This window comes from Anoplopoma fimbria, chromosome 9 (assembly GCF_027596085.1).
Source record: "Anoplopoma fimbria isolate UVic2021 breed Golden Eagle Sablefish chromosome 9, Afim_UVic_2022, whole genome shotgun sequence".
NCBI classification, from domain to species: Eukaryota; Metazoa; Chordata; class Actinopteri; order Perciformes; family Anoplopomatidae; genus Anoplopoma; species Anoplopoma fimbria.
Window position 1 is genome coordinate 682,497 of NC_072457.1, and position 19,886 is coordinate 702,382.

The 19,886-nt window shown below is 42.5% G+C and overlaps 1 protein-coding gene across 1 annotated transcript in view; it reads left to right on the forward strand.

Annotated features, from left to right (window-relative positions):
- Positions 1-17,298, forward strand: part of vasna (vasorin a) — a 20,678-nt gene extending 3,380 nt beyond the window's left edge. Inside the window, exon 2 of the mRNA XM_054603973.1 lies at positions 12,539-17,298. Coding sequence (XP_054459948.1) covers positions 12,557-14,680 — 2,124 coding nt within the window. The 5' untranslated portion in view covers positions 12,539-12,556 and the 3' untranslated portion in view covers positions 14,681-17,298. The remainder of the gene's footprint in view (positions 1-12,538) is intronic.
- The last annotated feature ends 2,588 nt before the right edge of the window (positions 17,299-19,886 follow it).

A 19,886-nucleotide genomic window follows, 5' to 3' on the forward strand; every position in this document is an offset into this window, starting at 1 on the left:
ACTAATAACCGATCATTAATGATCCATATTGTCAGATACAGATCTCTTTGTTGTTTGATTATAGCAGCTGCTCTACAAGGATCCAGAATATTTGTTTCTTTGTCATTTGTAATTTTGTTAACGCTCTGAAGTCGGTAAACCATCTAAAATACGATGATATACTTTTACTTTGTTATAGTCATTTATGTTGAGTTTTTTTTGCTTCATATAAACACACAGATCAAATGATAAGGAAATAAAATATTGTATTCTTATGGATTAAAACAGATCTCTTCATTATTAGTGTTAATGATGTGTTATAATCTTAGAGCTAGTGTTAGGAAGTTAAACATCATAATTCATCTCTAATATCTATTTATATTAATGTGAAAACATCTTCAAACTACTGGATTTATTCTAGTTTATCACCAACACTACATTTTACAGATTACATTGAACACATCATGATAACGTTATAATTTACCTTCAGATAATACTCATTTAACCTGAATGGAAGATGAAAGTTTATTTTGAAAAACACTGTTTTCATGTAACGAGCAGAAATCTGACTTTAGCGTGAAAACGTACAAAAAGAGTATTCATATGAACCGTCTGATCCCATCAGACCTCATCCTTTATTCCACGAGTTTGGAACAATATCTGCCTTTTTTACGTTAAAGATCTCAAAATGGAGCAAATTCTACGCTTCACATCAGGAAACATCTGGATGAATGATATCTGAACAGATCAGTGACGGTTACAAAGAACGCTTCTATATTCTGACCTGACACCTGAGCTGTCATAAGTCGTTAAGATCACACCTCCACCTGAGGGTGTGTGTGTGTGTGTGTGTGTGTGTGTGTGTGTGTGTGTGTGTGTGTGTGTGTGTGTGTGTGTGTGTGTGTGTGTGTGTGTGTGTGTGTGTGTTAGTGTGTGTGTGTGTGAATGTTAATGAGGCCTCTCTGCAGCTGGCAGAGGATTAGAGGTCAGAAGTCAAAGGGGGACCGGTCCACCCAGAGACCAGGACACCAAACTGACAGAGCAGAAGAGAGAGAGAGAGAGACAGACACAGAGAGAGAGACAGAGAGAGAGACAGAGAGAGAGAGACAGAGAGAGAGAGACAGAGAGAGACAGACAGAGAGAGAGACACAGAGAGAGAGAGAGAGACAGACACAGAGAGAGAGACAGAGAGAGAGAGAGAGAGAGAGAGACAGAGAGAGAGAGAGACAGACAGATAGAGAGAGAGAGAGACAGAGAGAGAGAGAGACAGAGAGAGACAGAGAGAGAGATAGACAGACAGGCAGAGAGACAGATAGAGAGAGAGAGACAGATAGAGAGAGAGAGAAAGAGAGAGAGAGAGAGAGAGAGAGAGAGAGACAGAGAGAGAGAGAGAGAGAGAGAGAGACAGAGAGAGAGAGAGAGAGAGAGAGAGAGAGAGAGAGAGAGAGAGACAGAGAGACAGAGAGAGAGAGAGAGAGGTCTGTTCATAATGGTTCCATCACTGTTTATCCGTTTACATGAATAAAGAGGAGACTTCTCAGTCATCCCTTCAGGTAAACACTGTTAGCTTGTCAGCACTTTTACTGATGTTAGCATGGTTAGCGCTGTTAGCACTTTTGGCCATGGACATGTTGAGAGCCGTAGAGGCCCTACATGCTCCCCATCTGGGATCTTGCACCTTTAAATTGCACAAACGCAGTGACTTGAGATTTGACTCGGACTTGCAGATGTCTTTGTCACATTATATTAGAGGTATATGGTCTTTGTTTACATGCATTTAAAGAATAAACTGTGTAAACTTGCACATTCTACTGTAACACACTAAATAAATGTTATAGGGTCTGACAACATCGCACAAAACAAAAAACCCTCAATAAAAGAAGTTCAAAGAGAGGCGTGAAACGACCATGAAATACAAAGTATCCAAATAAAGCGACTGTGGACGTGAGAGGCTCTCTGAGGACACGTTTCACGGCTTGTGGCCGACGCTGCTGTGCTGGTTTCTGCTATAAAACAAGAACACAAATATCACAATAAGCAGAAAGCGAAGTTTAATTACACCGAGCAGCAACTTCAAACGGCTGTGAACGTTGAGTTTGAACGCTTTAGGGTGGCTGTGAGTCTCACAGGGACAGAATGTTAATGTCTGATTTGTTTTATTTATGTTTGAAGAACAAGACAAACTCGTGTTGTTAGCATTAGCGGAGAAGCTAATCGGGTTTATCTGGTGATAAAAACATCTCAGTCCTCAGTTTCATTTCTCTGCACTTGACTCTGACACACGCACACCACACACACACACTGGACACGCTGTGTGTGTGTGTGTGTGTGTGTGTGTGTGTGTGTGTGTGTGTGTGTGTGTGTGTGCACATGCAAACGTTTAAGTGTGTGAAGAGAGACGGCACACACACAGCGTGCACACTAAACAGAGCGAGAGGCCTGCAGGTATGAAGGATGTTTGGATTCCATCAAAGTTTATTTAGCAACGAGTTAGCATCAAGCTAGCAGCGGTTTTCCATGGTTCAGATGCTCTAATTATTAACTAGCGTTGTCACACTTATTCATAGTAGAGTTCTACTAATAAATGCAGACACACTGTTCCTTTAAGTCTCCGTCTACACGGTAAAAAGGTTTTAGAGCAGACGCTGTTCCTTTCAATGGAGGCTAGCTGAGCCGAGACACGAGCAGCGCTCTTCTGTCGTCACGGTAACAGACTGATGGACGGAGAAGTGAACTGAATATGTGTGTTTGTGTGTGTGTGTGTGTGTGTGTCGGGTTTGATTGAGACTGAAATCAACTCTCTGATGATAAAAGTCTGACTGCTGACTTTATTCACAGGGAGGGAAACATAATAGACGGAGTAAAATGCGGCAAAATAATCATTTTTTGTCCCTTATTCTGAAAGACAACAGTCCTTATTATCTGTTTACATGTGCATGAAGCGTACAGCTCATAATGTGACCTGTAACCGTAGTCAGTGTGTCTTCAGTTAAACGGTGTGACGCTATTGATCTGAAATCTAAGAACATTGTGGATTTCACTGGAATGACGAGATGAGCTGACGTTTCTGAAAGGTGTTGCAGCAGAAAGAGACATGGTTCTGTCAGAGGTTCTCTGATGATGAGAACCTGTTTGTTTCCTCACAGCTAACGGGAGGAAATGACCTCCGATTAGATTCACACTCAACACGAGATCAGAAGCTTCCACCACACTACTCACATGTTCTCATGAAAGAAGCAGACGATATGATCTTTACAGGAATCTGAGAGGAGCGTGACGTCATCGACCCATTTCAGATATTAAAGTTAGAAAACACTTAAAGGTGTTACAGCGAGGATTAAAACAACTATCTGGGAATATTCTCTGTCTTTAGTCAGTTTAAATGTATTCTAATAATAATTTAAAACCAAAAAGGACATTTATCAAACAGTCATCTGAGTATTGTTAGGATTCTATTTATACTAGTTTTATTGAGTTTGAGACAACGAGAGTTCTCAGAGTCTACTGGAGGAGAGTGTGTGTGTGTGTGTGTGTGTGTGTGTGTGTGTGTGTGTGTGTGTGTGTGTGTGTGTGTCGGGGTTCTTCTGCAGTCGTGTCTCATTCCTTCACACTTCAGAGCAGCTTTGACTTTCTGCTCGCTCAGCATTTCTTCAAAGTCACCCAATAAGCTCCGAGCTACAGGAGGAGGAGCTGATACGCCGTTTTAGGCCCCGCCCCTAAAGCATCCCCTGCTTTATGGTCTGTTTGACTCTAAATGGAGCATCATTTACTAAATGAACATCATGCTGTATTGAAGAAGACTTGAAACTAGAGATTGAGACCATAAACTCATGTTTACAATGTTTACTGAGGGAATAAATCAAGAGAGAAGTAGAGTCATTTTCTCATAGACTTCTATACAACCAGAGGAGTCGCCCCCTGGTGGACAGGAGAGAGAATATAATTCCATTCTTGTGAACTATAATCTGGCTGCTGTCCTGATGAGAACTTCATGTTTCACTGAAGGTTCTTTCAGCTTCTTTTTTGTGAGACCAGGTCTGTTATCGTTTCAAATCATTGAACAATGCAGTTAAGGAATCTCTTCCTAATTAAATTTATTTCACGGTTGTTGCGTCAGCTGTCTTCCTATTGTCAGTGTGTGCAGAGTTATTTCATAGCTGGTGAGGAGTGCGAGTCCTACTGTCCTTCCTCCCAAAGTCAATTCACTCTCACAGAGAGAGGAAAACAAACAGTCAGCGTGACCCTTGACCCCATTCAGCTCAATCACTCGTAGGTTCCACTGTTGCAGCCGAACACACGAGACTCTTAGCTTTAACCCCGGTAGGCATAATTGTGTTGTTTCCATGGCGATTATAAAGACACACAGGTAAACACACTCTGCGGTTCATTTTCATCAAAAAAACACAGTGAAGAAATATATTCTTCTATAAATCAATCTTCATTTTCTAATCAACTATTGCAGGGTAGGTTGTTTGCAGCGTAGAGAGGACGCTCATCACTCACTCCTCTGTGATGCTGGTGAACCCAGCATCAAGAGGACTGATTACATCTCTTCTTCAATGCATTTAGAACAAGGCTCTGGAGTTATTGGACATATTCATGTTTCTATAGAGGACAGATGTTTTAACAATAGTATGTTGACAGTATTTCAAAATGTGAGTATATTCTTCCAAACTATATATATTTTAATGACACTGATATTGATTCACCAAAGCAAACTTTATATGACTGCTGCGTGTTATTCACTGATGCACGGTGTCTGATGGAGATTTATTAGTCTTCTCTCATTCTTTTCTACCGCTCGCCAATCTCTTTCTTTGTCTCGAAGCAAAGCAGAAGGTTTATTTAAATGTTTTCAAAGTAAAGAGAAATGCCCTCCTCTCATCCTAAAATAGGTCCTAAATCAATAGTACTTCCTGGCTTTATGAATGTAGTATTACACGAGTGTTTGAACAATCAAGGACAGTTATCTGTGAAAAGCCCGCCCCTAAAGGTCCTGCACTTTTAGAAAATAAGAAAGTAGAACACGGCGAGGTTCAGCTCTGATCAGAACCACAAAGAGTTAAAACATGAGGGTCTTCAACCACACACACACACACACACTCACACACACACACACACACACACACACACACACACACACACACACACACACACACACACACACACACAGCTCGGCTCTAATTGATTCTCCGTCCAGCAGAGGCAACGAGAGTGTGTGTGTGTTTACTTTAAAAGATCTGTCAGGAGTTTAGGTAAATAGAAAAAGTGACAAAGTAAACACACACACACACACACACACACACACACACACACACACACACACACACACACACACACACACACACACACTGTTTCAGCCTCGAGTTAAAACATCGTTCTGGATTCTCTGTAGATGAATACATTTGCTGATTTATAATCCAATTACAATCTTTGTGTGTGTGTGTGTGTGTGTGTGTGTGTGTGTGTGTGTGTGTGTGTCCTATAGAAGTCTCTTTCAGCAGTGAGTCCGTCCACACTCGCTGACCTAACACTGGGGTTAATGAGGGGATTCAGCAGCAGGGGTCTGTTTCACTGTGTGTGTGTGTGTGTGTGTGTGTGTGTGTGTGTGTGTGTGTGTGTGTGTGTGTGTGTGTGTGTGTGTGTGTGTGTGTGTGTGTGTGTGTGCAGCGTTCAGGGTGCGACAGTGTGTTTTTTTGTGTCAGATACGACCTGCAGACGTGATTGTTACAGATTTTTTGTTGCTGTGTCGTTAAATGTACATAAAGTTTATCACCAACGCTACATTTTACAGATTACATTGAACACATCATGATAACGTTATAATTTACCTTCAGACAATACTCATTTAACTGAACAGAGCCTGAACGCATCATAATGTAACTGAACTGAACCTCTGTTAGCCGTTAGCGGTGCTGCTAACGTTACTAGCTCTCCTCCTGTTAGCCGTTAGCGGTGCTGCTAACGTTACTAGCTCTCCTCCTGTTAGCCGTGCTGCTGCTAACGTTACTCTCCCTCCTGTTAGCGGTGCTGCTAACGGCTGTTAGCGGTGCTGCTAACGTTACTAGCTCTCCTCCTGTTAGCCGTTAACGGTGCTGCTAACGTTACTAGCTCTCCTCCTGTTAGCCGTCAGCGGTGCTGCTAACGTTACTAGCTCTCCTCCTGTTAGCCGTTAGAGGTGCTGCTAACGTTACAGCTCTCCTCCTGTTAGCCGTTAGAGGTGCTGCTAACGTTACTAGCTCTCCTCCTGTTAGCCGTTAGAGGTGCTGCTAACGTTACAGCTCTCCTCCTGTTAGCGGTGCTGCTAACGTTACTAGCTCTCCTCCTGTTAGCGGTGCTGCTAACGTTACTAGCTCTCCTCCTGTTAGCGGTGCTGCTAACGTTACTAGCTCTCCTCCTGTTAGCGGTGCTGCTAACGTTACTAGCAGCAACGTTACTAGCTCTCCTCCTGTTAGTGCTGCTAACGTTAGCTCCTCCTGTTAGCGGTGCTTAAACACTAGCTCTCCTGTTGGTTTAAACACAGATTGGTTGTTTACGATGTAACATTATCAGAGATCAGAGACTAGAAGCATAAATGACGTCCTGATCTCATATTTTACTGAATATTGGAGGATAACGATCGTCAGTAAAACTTTATTTACACTGTGGTGGTTAACGGTGAACTGTGTAGTTAATCCGTGAGGGGATCAGTATGGATCCATAACGGTCCGTTACATCACTAATCAGCAGGGGGAGACTTTTACTTTTCACTGTATTTTAAAGGTTTTCCATCTTTACTGCAGTATAGAGACGTATGTGACAGTTTGTTAAAGTACAGATCAGATGTAGAGGTACAGGATCTGTCTAGACTTGTACAACATTAATAGAAGGATGCATTAAAAACAAGAACATTAAAGTTCTCTGCATGGAAAACAATTCTGTCAGCTGTCTCAGAGTGTTGAGTGACAACAGAACTAATGACGCCTCACTGCTTCAGGGGAAACAGGAGTTCACTCTGTACAAGACGTTGTGTTCGAGTGCAGGTGTCATGATTATTTACAGCTGCTGACAGACGGCTGTGCTTCTGTCAGACTTTTATCTCCTCAGTGGAAAAAACCCGATGTTGATGAACTGGTCCTGAATCAGGATGTGATGAATGAACCAGGCGGGTTAATCCTCTGAAGGTGTGTTCACGCTCTGTATTCTCTGCAGGTTGTGTTTGAATTAATGTCAGTCTGTGTGCAATGAAGAGATAGTGGATGACCAGGTTCAGTCTACGTCAGCAGGCCTCGCTTTAATATGTACAGACTTTAGAGGGAGGTTTTGATGAGAGCGTCCTCGGGTCATTTTGTTTCTGGTGTTGCGTCTCTACAAACACGAGGATGCAATGTGATGACAGGAAACATCTCAACATTCAAATGTAGATTTGTAAGACCTCCTGTTTCTAAAGCATCTAAAAACCAACTGTCCTTTGTGAAAGTGGTGCTTCACTACGAGTAAAAACGTCGCTTTAGAGAAAGTGAAGACGGTAAAGAAAAGTGTGAATGTAACACACCTCATACATGTTTTAATGTGTTTCCTGTGATATATATTGGTGTTCTTCCTGCTCTCTGCCTCACAGTGAAGTCTTGTTCTAATGATTTTAAGTCTCTCTTGGTCCTTAAATAAACTCTCAGCTGCCGTTGCTCGGTCTAGACAGCAGTTGTCACCGTCGTCAGGTGTTTACTGCCGATAGAAAGCTGACTGAGATGCTCCGGATGTTTCACGTTCTCCGCTTAGTTCACGTCATAAAGCGGTTTAAAGGAGTGGAGGAAGGTCCGTACACTGACTCTCCTCCGTGAAATGAAGTAATCTCCCCGTAGACCAGGTTTATAACACAATTTATGATCCCGTCTCTTCTTCTTTTACCTTCATTCCTTCCTCTCCCACAGTCCCTCCCAACCCTCCCTCACCATGTTCCCTTAACGCTGTGACCCTGGACATCTGCATTGTTTGATTTAAGCTTCATCTTTAGTGATTAGAGGTCACTGTTGTGGATTTCTATCCATAGATTAACGTTCTGTGTTCGCTCAGTCTAGTGGACATTGCTGCTTGTTCAAACTCTGCTTATAAAATGGAAGTTAAAAAACACTTCCTGTGCACAAAAGCATGTTTAGCAAAAGACACATCAAATGTTTAAAAGAAAGCAGCAAATATAAGTATATAGAGAGTCATTTATTTGTGTTTCTTTTCCTCTAAAAGCTCACATGTAAAACCTTATGAACACCTGAACCTTTGCTACCGATCCAACGTCTCTCTTTCATCACAGCCGCTGTTTGTTTCCGATTGTTGGCTTCTTTCATCTTCATTATGCTGTAAATAAAAGAAGAACACCGAGCCTCTCCACCCGCCAACATCCAACCACAAGGGTGGAGCTCTCCTTTGATATCAGGACTCACCCCCGTCAGGAATGAGAGCAATGACACGACAATGACAGCGTTTCACTGCTGCAGAAGCAGCTCTGATACTTATAAAAATAGTCTGGACCCTAAAAGACCCCAAAAGTTTGCTCCCATTTTTATTTTGCATTGATCCGATCCGTGAGTTTTATGATCCGTTACACCACTACTGTTGAGCATAATGCTTTAAAGAATCACAACCAAACCTCCAGAAACAATATCCACCTTGTAATGTAGCAGCCTCGTCTCTTGGTTATTAGTAATAATAGTTAATAGTAATAATAGTTAATAGTAATAATAGTTAATAGTAATAATAGTTAATAGTAATAATAGTAATAATAATAGTTAATAATAAATAATAGTTAATAGTAATAATAGTTAATAGTAATAATAGCTAATAGTAATAATAGTTAATAGTAATAATAGCTAATAGTAATAATAGTTAATAGTAATAATAATAGTAATAATAGTTAATAGTAATAATAGCTAATAAATAATAGTAATAAATAATAGTTAATAGTAATAATAGCTAATAGTAATAATAGCTAATAGTAATAATAGTTAATAGTAATAATAGTTAATAGTAATAATAGCTAATAGTAATAATAGCTAATAGTAATAATAGTTAATAGTAATAATAGTCAGTGGATCAGCAGAGGACAGGACCTTATGGGACTCCCTCCATCCATACCCGTCCCTCTCGCTCCTATCACGAGGGAGGACTCACAGTCTCACAGTGAGAGATGGCTGCAGTGCATTGTGGGTAACAGAATCCAGCTGTGTGTGTGTTTGTGTGAACATGTGCAGGAATGTGTGTGTGTTCTGTTTCTTGTCACGTTGACGGCGATGTTGGGTCCTTCTCCTCTCTGCTACAGAGAGCTGAGGAAGAAGAAGAAGAAGAACTCTTCGTCTCTTTGAATCAGGAATTCAAGACGGAGAAGAGAACCTGTTCTTCAACTCAGAGTTAGAACGTTCTGCATATTTTGACAGCAGGTTCCTAATATGAAACACCAGAGGAGGAACGATGATGATGATGAAGAAGAACTTACTTCAGTCTCTTCTCCTCCTGCAGCCTTGTTTAAAGGATTCTGATGAGACATTTTAAACACAGTTGTCGTATCAGAACATCAAGCAGCGGTGGGAGAAGTACAACAACAAACCGACGGTTCTCCTGGAGGTTCTTTTAGAATATTGGGTCAAGGACTTTTCTGCCGGTCTGGTGTTTGATGTTTGTCTTCAGAGCTTTAGATTCAGAACTTGTCAGACTTCTACACAGACTTTTATAAAGCTCAGACTCCGTAGCCTTCACTATACGTCAAGTACCAGAGAAGAAGATTCTGAGCATGCTCAGTGCGCTTAATTTAGCCTCAGATAAGAAGGTCTTTACTGAACCCTCTGTCTCAGCCCGCCCCGCTGGGAGGTCAGAGGTCAGGTTCAGCTACAGAGTAACACCCCTGAAGCGTGAAGGGATTCAGTTTCTTAAACAAGGAGGCTTCAGCAGGTTGAATCCTCTTCTTCTGTGGTGGTTTGTTTCTACCTGACCACCCACACGTCGCAGCTCACACACACACACACACACACACACACACACACACACACACACACACACACACACACACACACACACACACACACACACACACTGTGTACTTGGGATTTAACATTGCAGACGAGTGTTTTCCTTCAGACAATACATCCAGATGTGTGCAAAGCGAGTAGTTTCTCTGTTCTCTTCTCTTCGCTCTGATCCACAATCATTCTTTCATCCATATTCTATTCATTCCTCCGTCATCGGATCATTCAGTCAGTGTGACAGCAGCACCCAGAGAGGAATGAGGAGCTGCTCTTATTATAACCTGTTATTGTTCTGTTGTCGATTCTGAAGAAGAGCTCGACTCTAAACTTAGACCTGCACCTCAAACAAAGGCAGTGAAATGCCTCTGTGTGTGTGTGTGTGTGTGTGTGTGTGTGTGTGTGTGTGTGTGTGTGTGTGTGTGTGTGTGTGTGTGTGCGTCGTGGGGATTATCAGTGAGAATAATGGCGTTGATAACAGCTCTATTTCTGTGACTTTAGCAAAGTGATGACAGATCTTTTTTTTTTATGTTTTGGAAGACGTAATAATTGCACAAACATTTTAGTGTCTCAGTCATTTTACATTCAGTTGAATGATAGTCGAACACGTGACAGACACAGAATCTGATTCTGCACATTGAGTTTTATTCCAAAATTTGTTTTACTTATTGTTACTTGGATGGGTTCATGCTTCACTGTACTGTAGTTTGGCTAGACTATATTTTCATTCCTCCAAATTAAATCTTGAATTATCATTAAAAGTAAATCTTGTTCACCTTTACTTGAACTTTGACCTGACGGCTGCTTCCTCATTCATCTGCTGCAGGAGGAATGTTTGTTCTTCTGAATGAAAGTTTGTCTTGTACGTACAAGCAGGATTTATGAACAGATGTTCCCGCCATTTTCAAGTTCTGGCCCCAAAAAGAGAAACACTGACTGCTAAAACAAGTCTCTACGGAAACCAGACTGTACTTTAAAACAGATTCATGAAACCTGAGAGCCCGTCAAAGATCAGACATCACTCTGTGGTTTAGAACAAGACGAGGCACATTGAGAGGGATTTATTAGACATTGTGTTTGTGTCAGCGGCAGCTAGTTTTCTGTTATTCGAGGTTTGTAATAGCTACTGTTGAAGTCCCAAATTTGGTTCTTAAATCTTGTGTTTGTCACAAAGATATTGATGCTTTTCACTTTTTTGTTTCCTTCACTTACTTCCTTTCCTTCCCCCGTCTTCCCTTTGTGCTGAATAAAGACTGATTCTGAGAGAATATAGTAAATTGCTGCCAGCTGACGGGCTCTGACCTTTGTGTGTTATGAGGAGAGGAGTGAATGGAGGAGACAGAGGGCAGAAAGCCAACAGAGTCGTCCTCCTGTCTTTAATAAAACATCGTAGTTTTACCATCACTTCCACCTCAGGAGTCCTGGACTGATTTAACCAGGTCAGAGGGGAGGAGGGGGAGAAAGGGGTGATGAAGATATATGAGCTGAATTTGATGACAAACATTTCCCAGTTCTTCTGAACTGCTACAGTTTTTTAACTCCATGTTAGAGACGTTGTTTGAATGCTGCCGTTTTATGTTCCTCTATACTTTTCATTAAAATCAATTTTACTACCAATGACATGGATGGATTACTGAACACACCTACTGCGCTAAGGCCCCACAACGAGAAACAAAACAACCTCAAAGACAAATTAAATAACTAAAAAGAGACACAAACAACCTCACAGAGAGAGCGTTGTTGCGTTACGTTGTAACAGATTGTTTCACAACTTGAACCACGTGTTATTGTTTCTGCAAATGTCAAAAGAGAGATTGTATGTGTGTGTGTATGTGTGTGTCTGTGTGTGTGTGTGTGTGTGTGTGTGTGTGTGTGTGTGTTTTTTGTGTGTGTGTGTGTGTGTGTGTGTGTGTGTGTGTGTGTGTGTGTTTTTTTACCTTGGATGTGTTTGTATGTAGCAGCCATGTGGTGCTCAGTGTCGAGCTGCATTACTGCAGACTTGGTTTCACGGTCAAAGGGCCGTGTCGTAAACACACAGAGGAGGCTGACGGGGTTTCTCACTTACCCCAGGAGGGGTCACCCTGGGTGGGCTGTGTCAACCTGAGGCCTCAAACAAACAAAACTAAATATTCACTATGAAGGAGCAGTCAGTGTTACCGTTGGATTATATATATATGTGTGTGTGTGTGTGTGTGTGTGTGTGTGTGTGTGTGTGTGTGTGTGTGTGTGTGTGTGTGTGTGTGTGTGTGTGTGTAAGCTAAGGATGTTGATTAATGAGCTTGTTTGAATGTGAGTGTATGGACGCGTTTGTTGGAGGGATAAAGACAAATTCCTCTGGCATTTATTATGAGCAAATAGAATTAAGGGTTTAGGAAATAGATTGAGGAAAAGACTTCTTGCATAACTTTCATTTCTTCCTCAGTAATGACTTTGTTAACAGTCTAACTATTTACAGCCTTTTTTATGTCTCAATTTGTTTCCTACTGTAAACCCTCACTTTTTAACTGTGACCTGCTTATTAAGAGAATGGAGATTAACACCAACCGTTTTCTGTCCCTCATGTCTTTCAGAGTTTAAGACCTGACATCATGCTGACTTACTTCCTGCTCCTCTTCCTCTCGTCTGGTCTGGTGTCATCCTCTGACTGCCCAGCCGACTGTTCCTGTCAGGGCCAGGACTCCATATTCTGCATTCATCGGCGCTCCAGCATTGTGCCTCGGGTTCCCACCACCACCCAAAATCTATACATCTTCCAGAACGGCATCGACACTTTGACCCAAGAGGACTTCAAAGGCCTGGGGGAGCTGGAGTTGCTCGATCTGAGCCAGAACGAGCTGGCAGAGATTCCAGATGGTGTGTTTGAGATGCTGTCAAAGCTGAAGAACTTGGACCTGTCCTCTAACGACATTGCCCACATTTCCAAGGACAGTTTTTCTGGGTTGGTCCAGCTGGAGAGGCTGTATCTCCACGCAAACCGCATTCAGAGCATCCATTCGGAAGCTTTTGAAGGTTTAGAGATGCTACTGGAACTTAAGCTCCAAGGAAACCAGCTCAGCTCTCTGCCATCCCTTCGTTTCCCGAGACTTCTGCTTCTAGACCTCAGCTACAACAACATCCCAACCCTGGGACCATCAGACCTTCAGACTCCCCACCTGGAGGCCCTTAAGGTGGCCTCGCTGGGGCTTACCACCTTGGATGAGGGCCTAATAGCTTCCCTGGGAAACCTCCATGAGCTTGACATCTCCACAAACCAGTTAACTGAGGTGCCCCAGTCCCTGAAGCAGGACTCCCTCAAGGGGCTGATCAAGCTCAGCCTGGCTACCAACCCATTGGGCGAACTCAGGGTGGAGGACTTCCAGAAACTGAGTGGGCTTCAGGAACTGGATCTCAGTGGGCTTAATCTCCAAGGATTTTCCCAGAGTTTCTTCCAGACGTTCCCAAGGTTGATGCACCTGACTGCAGCTGAGAACCCGTTTAACTGCTTGTGTCCATTAGCCTGGTTCCCTGTTTGGCTGAAGGATAAGGATGTGAATCTCGGGAGGCCTGAGGAAACCAGATGTCACTTCCCTCTAGTTAACGCTGGGAAGATGCTTTCGGCGCTGGAGCACAAAGATTTTGGGTGTCCACCTACGACAACGCTGCTGATTGGCTCCCCCATTGGAAGTACTCCGGTTCCCCAGATGCCCACCACATCTCCAGAGACCATCCATACCAACGCTATTCCTCCTCCTCCTCCACCCAGTGAGGCCACCGTCTCCTCAAAGACAGACAGCGCCCTTTCACCACAAACTGCAGTCTCCCCAAGCTCCACCAGTGGGGAGCTAGGGGAGCACATCTGCCCACCTAACATCTGCCTCAATGGGGGCACTTGTAATTTTGATCCGTTGGGTCAACTCAGCTGTCTGTGTCCGTTGGGAACCTCTGGCCTCTACTGTGAAAATGTGGAAGAGGTTCCTGAGACGCCGAAACCTTCAGCAACAGAAGTTTTGCGTGTTGACCCTGTGAAGCCGGCTGACCATGATGCTATCAGTTCACGGCAGGTCACCTCCACTTCCATCCTTCTGGACCTGCACCGTTTCATCGAGACACGGCCACACATCCGTGGCATCAGGTTGACCTACCGTAACCTTTCAGGGCCTGACCGCCGCCCCATCATCCTGAGCGTACCGGCATCCTACCCTGAGTACACCTTGCGTGGGTTGAGACCCAACTGTACCTACTCAGTCTGTGCCAGTCCTCTGGGTGAAAGAGTCAACTCAAGGGCCAACAGCTCCGTGGAAACAGGGTCGTGTACAGAGGCTCGAACCGAAGGGCTGCCACTGTCATCCTCGGAGTCCACGGTGGAGACACAGAGCCCGCTGACGTACACGCTCATCCCCGCCATGGCTGCACTGGCACTGGTGATGGGGTTGGCCTCGGTGGCTGGGGCAATCATCTGTGTCCGAAAGAGGAGGCAGTCCAAGGCAGGAATGGAGCTGGAGCTGGGCCCGGCAGATCCTGATCCCATGGAGCTGGAGGGGATAAAGACCTGCCTGGAGAATGGGGGAAACAGTACACTACCCCACAAACAGCCCGAGATCGACCGATGTCACACTCCTCAGCCACCTCCATCTTTGCAACAAAACGGGGGTTTGGACTATGAGTTACCCCTGATGCAAGGACACTGCCCAACAAATAACAATCTAGCATCCTTAAAGCCATCTTATTTCTAAGATGCAATAAACTGCAAACACTTGTAAAGACATTGGAGGCAGAGGGCACATCAGGACTTGAGAAATCCTGCTATGGTGGTAAAAATTCAAATTTTCAGTCCAATATCAGATATCCACAATTTGAAAAGTGGCACTTACTATCCTGTGTTGAAAATAACAAACACTACGGGCTGGATCATCTATTTTAGACACACTGAATGATGAATTTAAGATTACAGCATATTGTAATGTGCTGAACCACTGTGGGGATCAGGATGGTTTAAAGTCATCCAACAGAGTCGGATGGTGGTGAAACCTAAACAAGTTATTAAACTAAGTGCAATCGACTAGAAGGGTCTTAGTAGCAGACTGAAAACAGAAGTGCCTTTTTGCATCGACACAACTGTAACCAGTGGCTCTGTGTTTATATGAAAGAAACTATGAGTATCAACTGTAATCCTGTTGCTGGATACGGGGGGTACCGTCTGGAGAAAAGGGCCCCATCAGCGTTTGTGCTGCAGGAAGTGGTATAAATGAAAACAGTGATGCAGATGTCTGATGACCACACGATTTCAGTATTAAAAATGGGTTTTCAAACAACTCCAACGACTCCGTGGGGATTACAAAAAGAACTTGCACTGAAAATAAATAATTATTTTCCTTTACAGTGTCCCAGTCACAAACTGCAAAAAGACTGATGATGGTCACATAAAGAAATGCAATAACTTTGCAAATAGGTCGATGACAGTAGAAGCTGTCTGAACTCTATATTTGTCTATATTTGTCCAGTTGGATTCTTCAGTGTCAACAGATCCACCGTCTTTCTCTCCACACATCCAGAAGCTTTGGGATGTGTGGAGATGGATCTGCTGTGAACGATAAATGGACTGAACGAAGAGCCGTTGAGAAATAACTTTTCCTGCACTGTTCTGTGCCGTGACGGGAAAGCTGTTTTGTGTAGCTTATATCATGATATTCTGGTTTTTGTCATGTGTTTTTTCTGTATTTGTATCGTGTGTTTTGCTGTTGATGTCCATTCAGTATTTCTATGGCTGCGAGTTGAACCATTATTAATTATTCTATCTTGAAATAAGCAAAACGTGTCCCCGGCTAATCCATTGTTTTCCTTTGGTAGTGCTTTCTTGCGCCGGGTTTTTTCAGGTGTCTTTTAGACGTTTTTTAAACATGCAAAAGTCTAACTTTTTGATGTCACACTTGACCAATGCAGCCAATCAAATCAGGCAAGAGGCAGACTTTAATACTTTAGAAACTACTTCCTGGTTTGATGCCAGTAGGAACGGACAATGACAAATACGGATGAAAGGTTGATATTGTCAGTTTTTAATTATGATGAATTAATCAAACACTCATCTATGAACACATGCGTGGAGTTGTGTGAGCAGCCAGGTGGATCGGTCTGGACGGCTGCTTAAATCCATTTGTTTCCCCGTTAATTACGGTTGTAAACTCACGTCTCACACACGTCTCGGTGCGATCGGCCCCTGTAGATCTTATAATTTGTTATTTGCATTTCTGGTAACGTGGAGCTAAAACTCCCCAGAGCTGCAGAGTGCAGAGTAAACACAAGCTTAAATTCTTGAGCTAAAACAGGCAATAATCAAATATCTACAAAAAAGGTTTAAAAAAAGCGCAGTTATCTTCTACATCATGGACAGAATGATTTAATATGACGTTTGCCAAAATGTGGAACTCACCAAGTGAATGTAACTCTCAAGTGTCAGACTTTTATTTTCTCTGCCAGGTCTGCCAGCGCTCCACAAGGACAAACCTCAGACGGCTCATTCACAGCCAAACCTCCCAACATCGTGTTCAAAGGCCTTTTCTTAGCCACAGAACCCACTCCTATAAAGCAGCACACGCGTGCCGAGAAAAGAAAGAGAGTTCAAAGAGCTTTAGTTTTTAGGCGGCAGTTTCTGATATATGGTCTAGCCAGTCATTCCTCTCTGGGCTCCTCTTTAACATCCACCGTGTTAAGGTCAACACGGATTATTGCTCTGGTGTGTTTGGAGACTGTTGTGCTTGTTTACAGCCAACCAGACTGTGAAATTCACAGGATAAGTGCACCGTTCTGATGTATTTGTTCTCGTTTTTTCTCTTGTCTGGGGCTGGGAATGTCCCGAAGTTTTTAGTCGTTCTTTATGTCTTTTCCTTTTCACAAGAGAGAGTCTTAGCAATGTGACTAACTGACATCTTGTGGTGGCGTATTACAAGCTGATGTGTATTTCAACAACATAAAAACATAATCAGAATCAGAAGTCCTTCCTTGGTTATCAGTTACATCACCAGCAGAACGCTTGGATGACTGGGTTTTATCAGTTTGTTCAGGTGTTTTATAGTTGAGTCCATGCACTACACTCCAAAATCAACCCAGCCTCCTCTGGCTTCTCTACTTTCTTCATTCTGTCAGTATTCCAGTACAAACACAGACACAGATGCTCCATATATCAACTGGAAGAGGGGCAGGAAATGTTTGAAATACTTTCAAAGTGCGTGAAAATCTCCCCTGATTATTTAGGGAAAGCTTTCCTTGTTTTATTTTTGTATTGTTTTGTGTTTGTAGTTTACGTCTATTAAAATGTTGTCGTGTTTCTGCAGAAAAAGCAGTGCTGAGGAAAAAGAGCAGTATTAAAATCTTGAATCTGCCTGTGCTTCATGTCTTTGCTCTTTTGTAACGGTGCAGTGCTCTACATGTTCCCGGTGGGTTTGAGGTATTTGGTCCCGTTTGAGGCTGTAAGTGAGTTCTGAACGCTGTCACAGAGAAAAACAGAGAAAGGATTTCCAGAAACAACAGAAGCCGATTACACACAGCCTGTATCTCTCAGTACCTCATTACACTCATACACACACATTCCCACTGAACTCCACCACAACAGGATTACTTTGTGACGTTGTGTTGGTTTGTGGACGGAGCTCATTTAAGCTAATAGCCGGGAACAGATGCCAGTGGAAAATATTACACAATAACACACAGTTTCCCCAATGACAGACATTACAGAGCTCCGCTGCTCTGAGCTATCGACTGTTTTCTTGATGACTCAGCATCCCGACATCTTGCACAAAGTAAATAAACAACAGCAGAAAGATAAAAGTCCTCATTTACAGTGAGTATTTTGTAGATCTTTACAACCATTGGAAGGTTTGATTATTAATTCAGCTTTAAAGAAATGAACAGTCCTGGTTCAGGGCTATGTCACTGATGGTCTCCAAGGAAAACAAATAGAAACATGAGTGACTTCACTGTCCAGGTATTTCTGCTCTGACCTCACATCACGGTCCACACTGGAGACGTTGAAAGCTACAAAACACACACTTGGAGAATAATTTATTTAAAGGGCATTTTGAAATGTCAAAGCAGTTCAACTAATTACATAAATAATGAGTACATATCATTAAAGAGTCCCAGTGGACCAGCATGTGATGATGCCAGGACTCTGCAATGACAAACCTGAATGGCATGCAGCCATCCTGTTAAACACCTGCTGCTGTCACAATGCAAACCATAATGAAAGTAAATGGTCAGTCATTCTCATTGTTTTAGTTTATACCGGGTTTCATGAGAGAAACTTCCTACCAAAATACTGACTGTCAACATTTGGACACAGTTAAAAAGATCAGCTCTTATTCTATGAAGCTCTCTCAGATATAACTAGATTAAAATAGTAATTTACTGAGCCTTCTTCAATGAGATAAACAGAATAAATACATTTAGAAGATGTGAATTAAACACAACTAGACTGAGGTCTGAATCAGTCACAGTTTTCAGAAAGTATTTACAGAAACACAAATACCTAATGATATAATCCCAGAACAGATTATAAACCTTCAGCTTCTCATGAAAAGGAGATTAAAATGAAGGGGTTCCTTGTAAAGAGCTGCAGCACTGACAGCAGCAGCTGTGTCTCAGAGGGCGCTTCTTTAGATTATCCTCGTGAATTCCTCAGAAAATTACTAGGGGCAAAACATTTCTGTTTGGTTGTTTTGTGTGTTTGCTAAAACAAGAGCCACTTTGGAAGGGTGTGGCCTCGGATGGCATGCTATAACTGTGAGTTTCTCTTTTTAGGATTCAGAAAAACAAACGTCTATTTGGTGGGAGAAGAAATGCTGGTGAAAGAAATTCATTTTCTACTGTCAGAAGACAAATGTTTGTCTGTGGCAATGTGTTACCCGAGAAACATAACAGACATTACTGCAACACTAGGATACCGTTCAATGTCATGCTGTCTGAACCCGTCAAAGAGGTGAAGACAGGCGATGTGATGAGACATTAAGATCATAGAGACAAACCCAACAGAGGTAGCTAAGCAGCAGCTAGGGAAGCACTCAGAAATGTGAAACACATAGTGTCTGGCATGAAAGATAAGGTCATCAGGACGGATTCAACATAATGAGATTATATTAAATATATAATGTTATAAGAGCCACAGTGAGCAGTCACACTGTGGACCACTGAGTCCTTGATTTTAATAAGAAATAACAGTTTCATCATTAGCATCTGGCAAACAAACTGGATGTTAATGATAAAATATGTTTTAGAAGTTCAATTGTGTTAAGAAAGTTTCGCTAGTTAGTCCTAAATTCACTTGTAAATACGAGAGATTTCAGATTCCAGTATAGTCTCCTCAAAAAGACGATCCTAAATGTTTAGTGCATGTTTAGTCAATTTCATTTTAAGGGAACATATTTTCTCCTGGATTACATTTAGTCTTTGACGAACCACAGATATGTTTAATCAAAGTCTGCATAGGGAGACTGGATGTGTCAAAAGTAACACGGTTATTTTAACACAAAACCACCATCTTTGACTAAACCTATCACAGTAGTTTTGTTGCAGTGCAAGTGTGTTAAAGCTGCATTCTCTCTGCTGTCCAGCAGGGGGCGACTCCTCTGGTTGTATAGAAGTCTATGAGAAAATGACTCTACTTCTCTCTTGATTTATTCCCTCAGTAAACATTGTAAACATGAGTTTATGGTCTCAATCTCTAGTTTCAAGTCTTCTTCAATACAGCATGATGTTCATTTAGTAAATGATGCTCCATTTAGAGTCAAACAGACCATAAAGCAGGGGATGCTTTAGGGCGGGGCTACACACTGATTGACAGGTCGACACCAGAGACGTATACGGCGTCTCTACGTCACTCCTCCTCAGTCCATATATGGTCACTTCCTGTTCACTGGTTGCAAAAAGACAACAACATGGTGCCGGCCG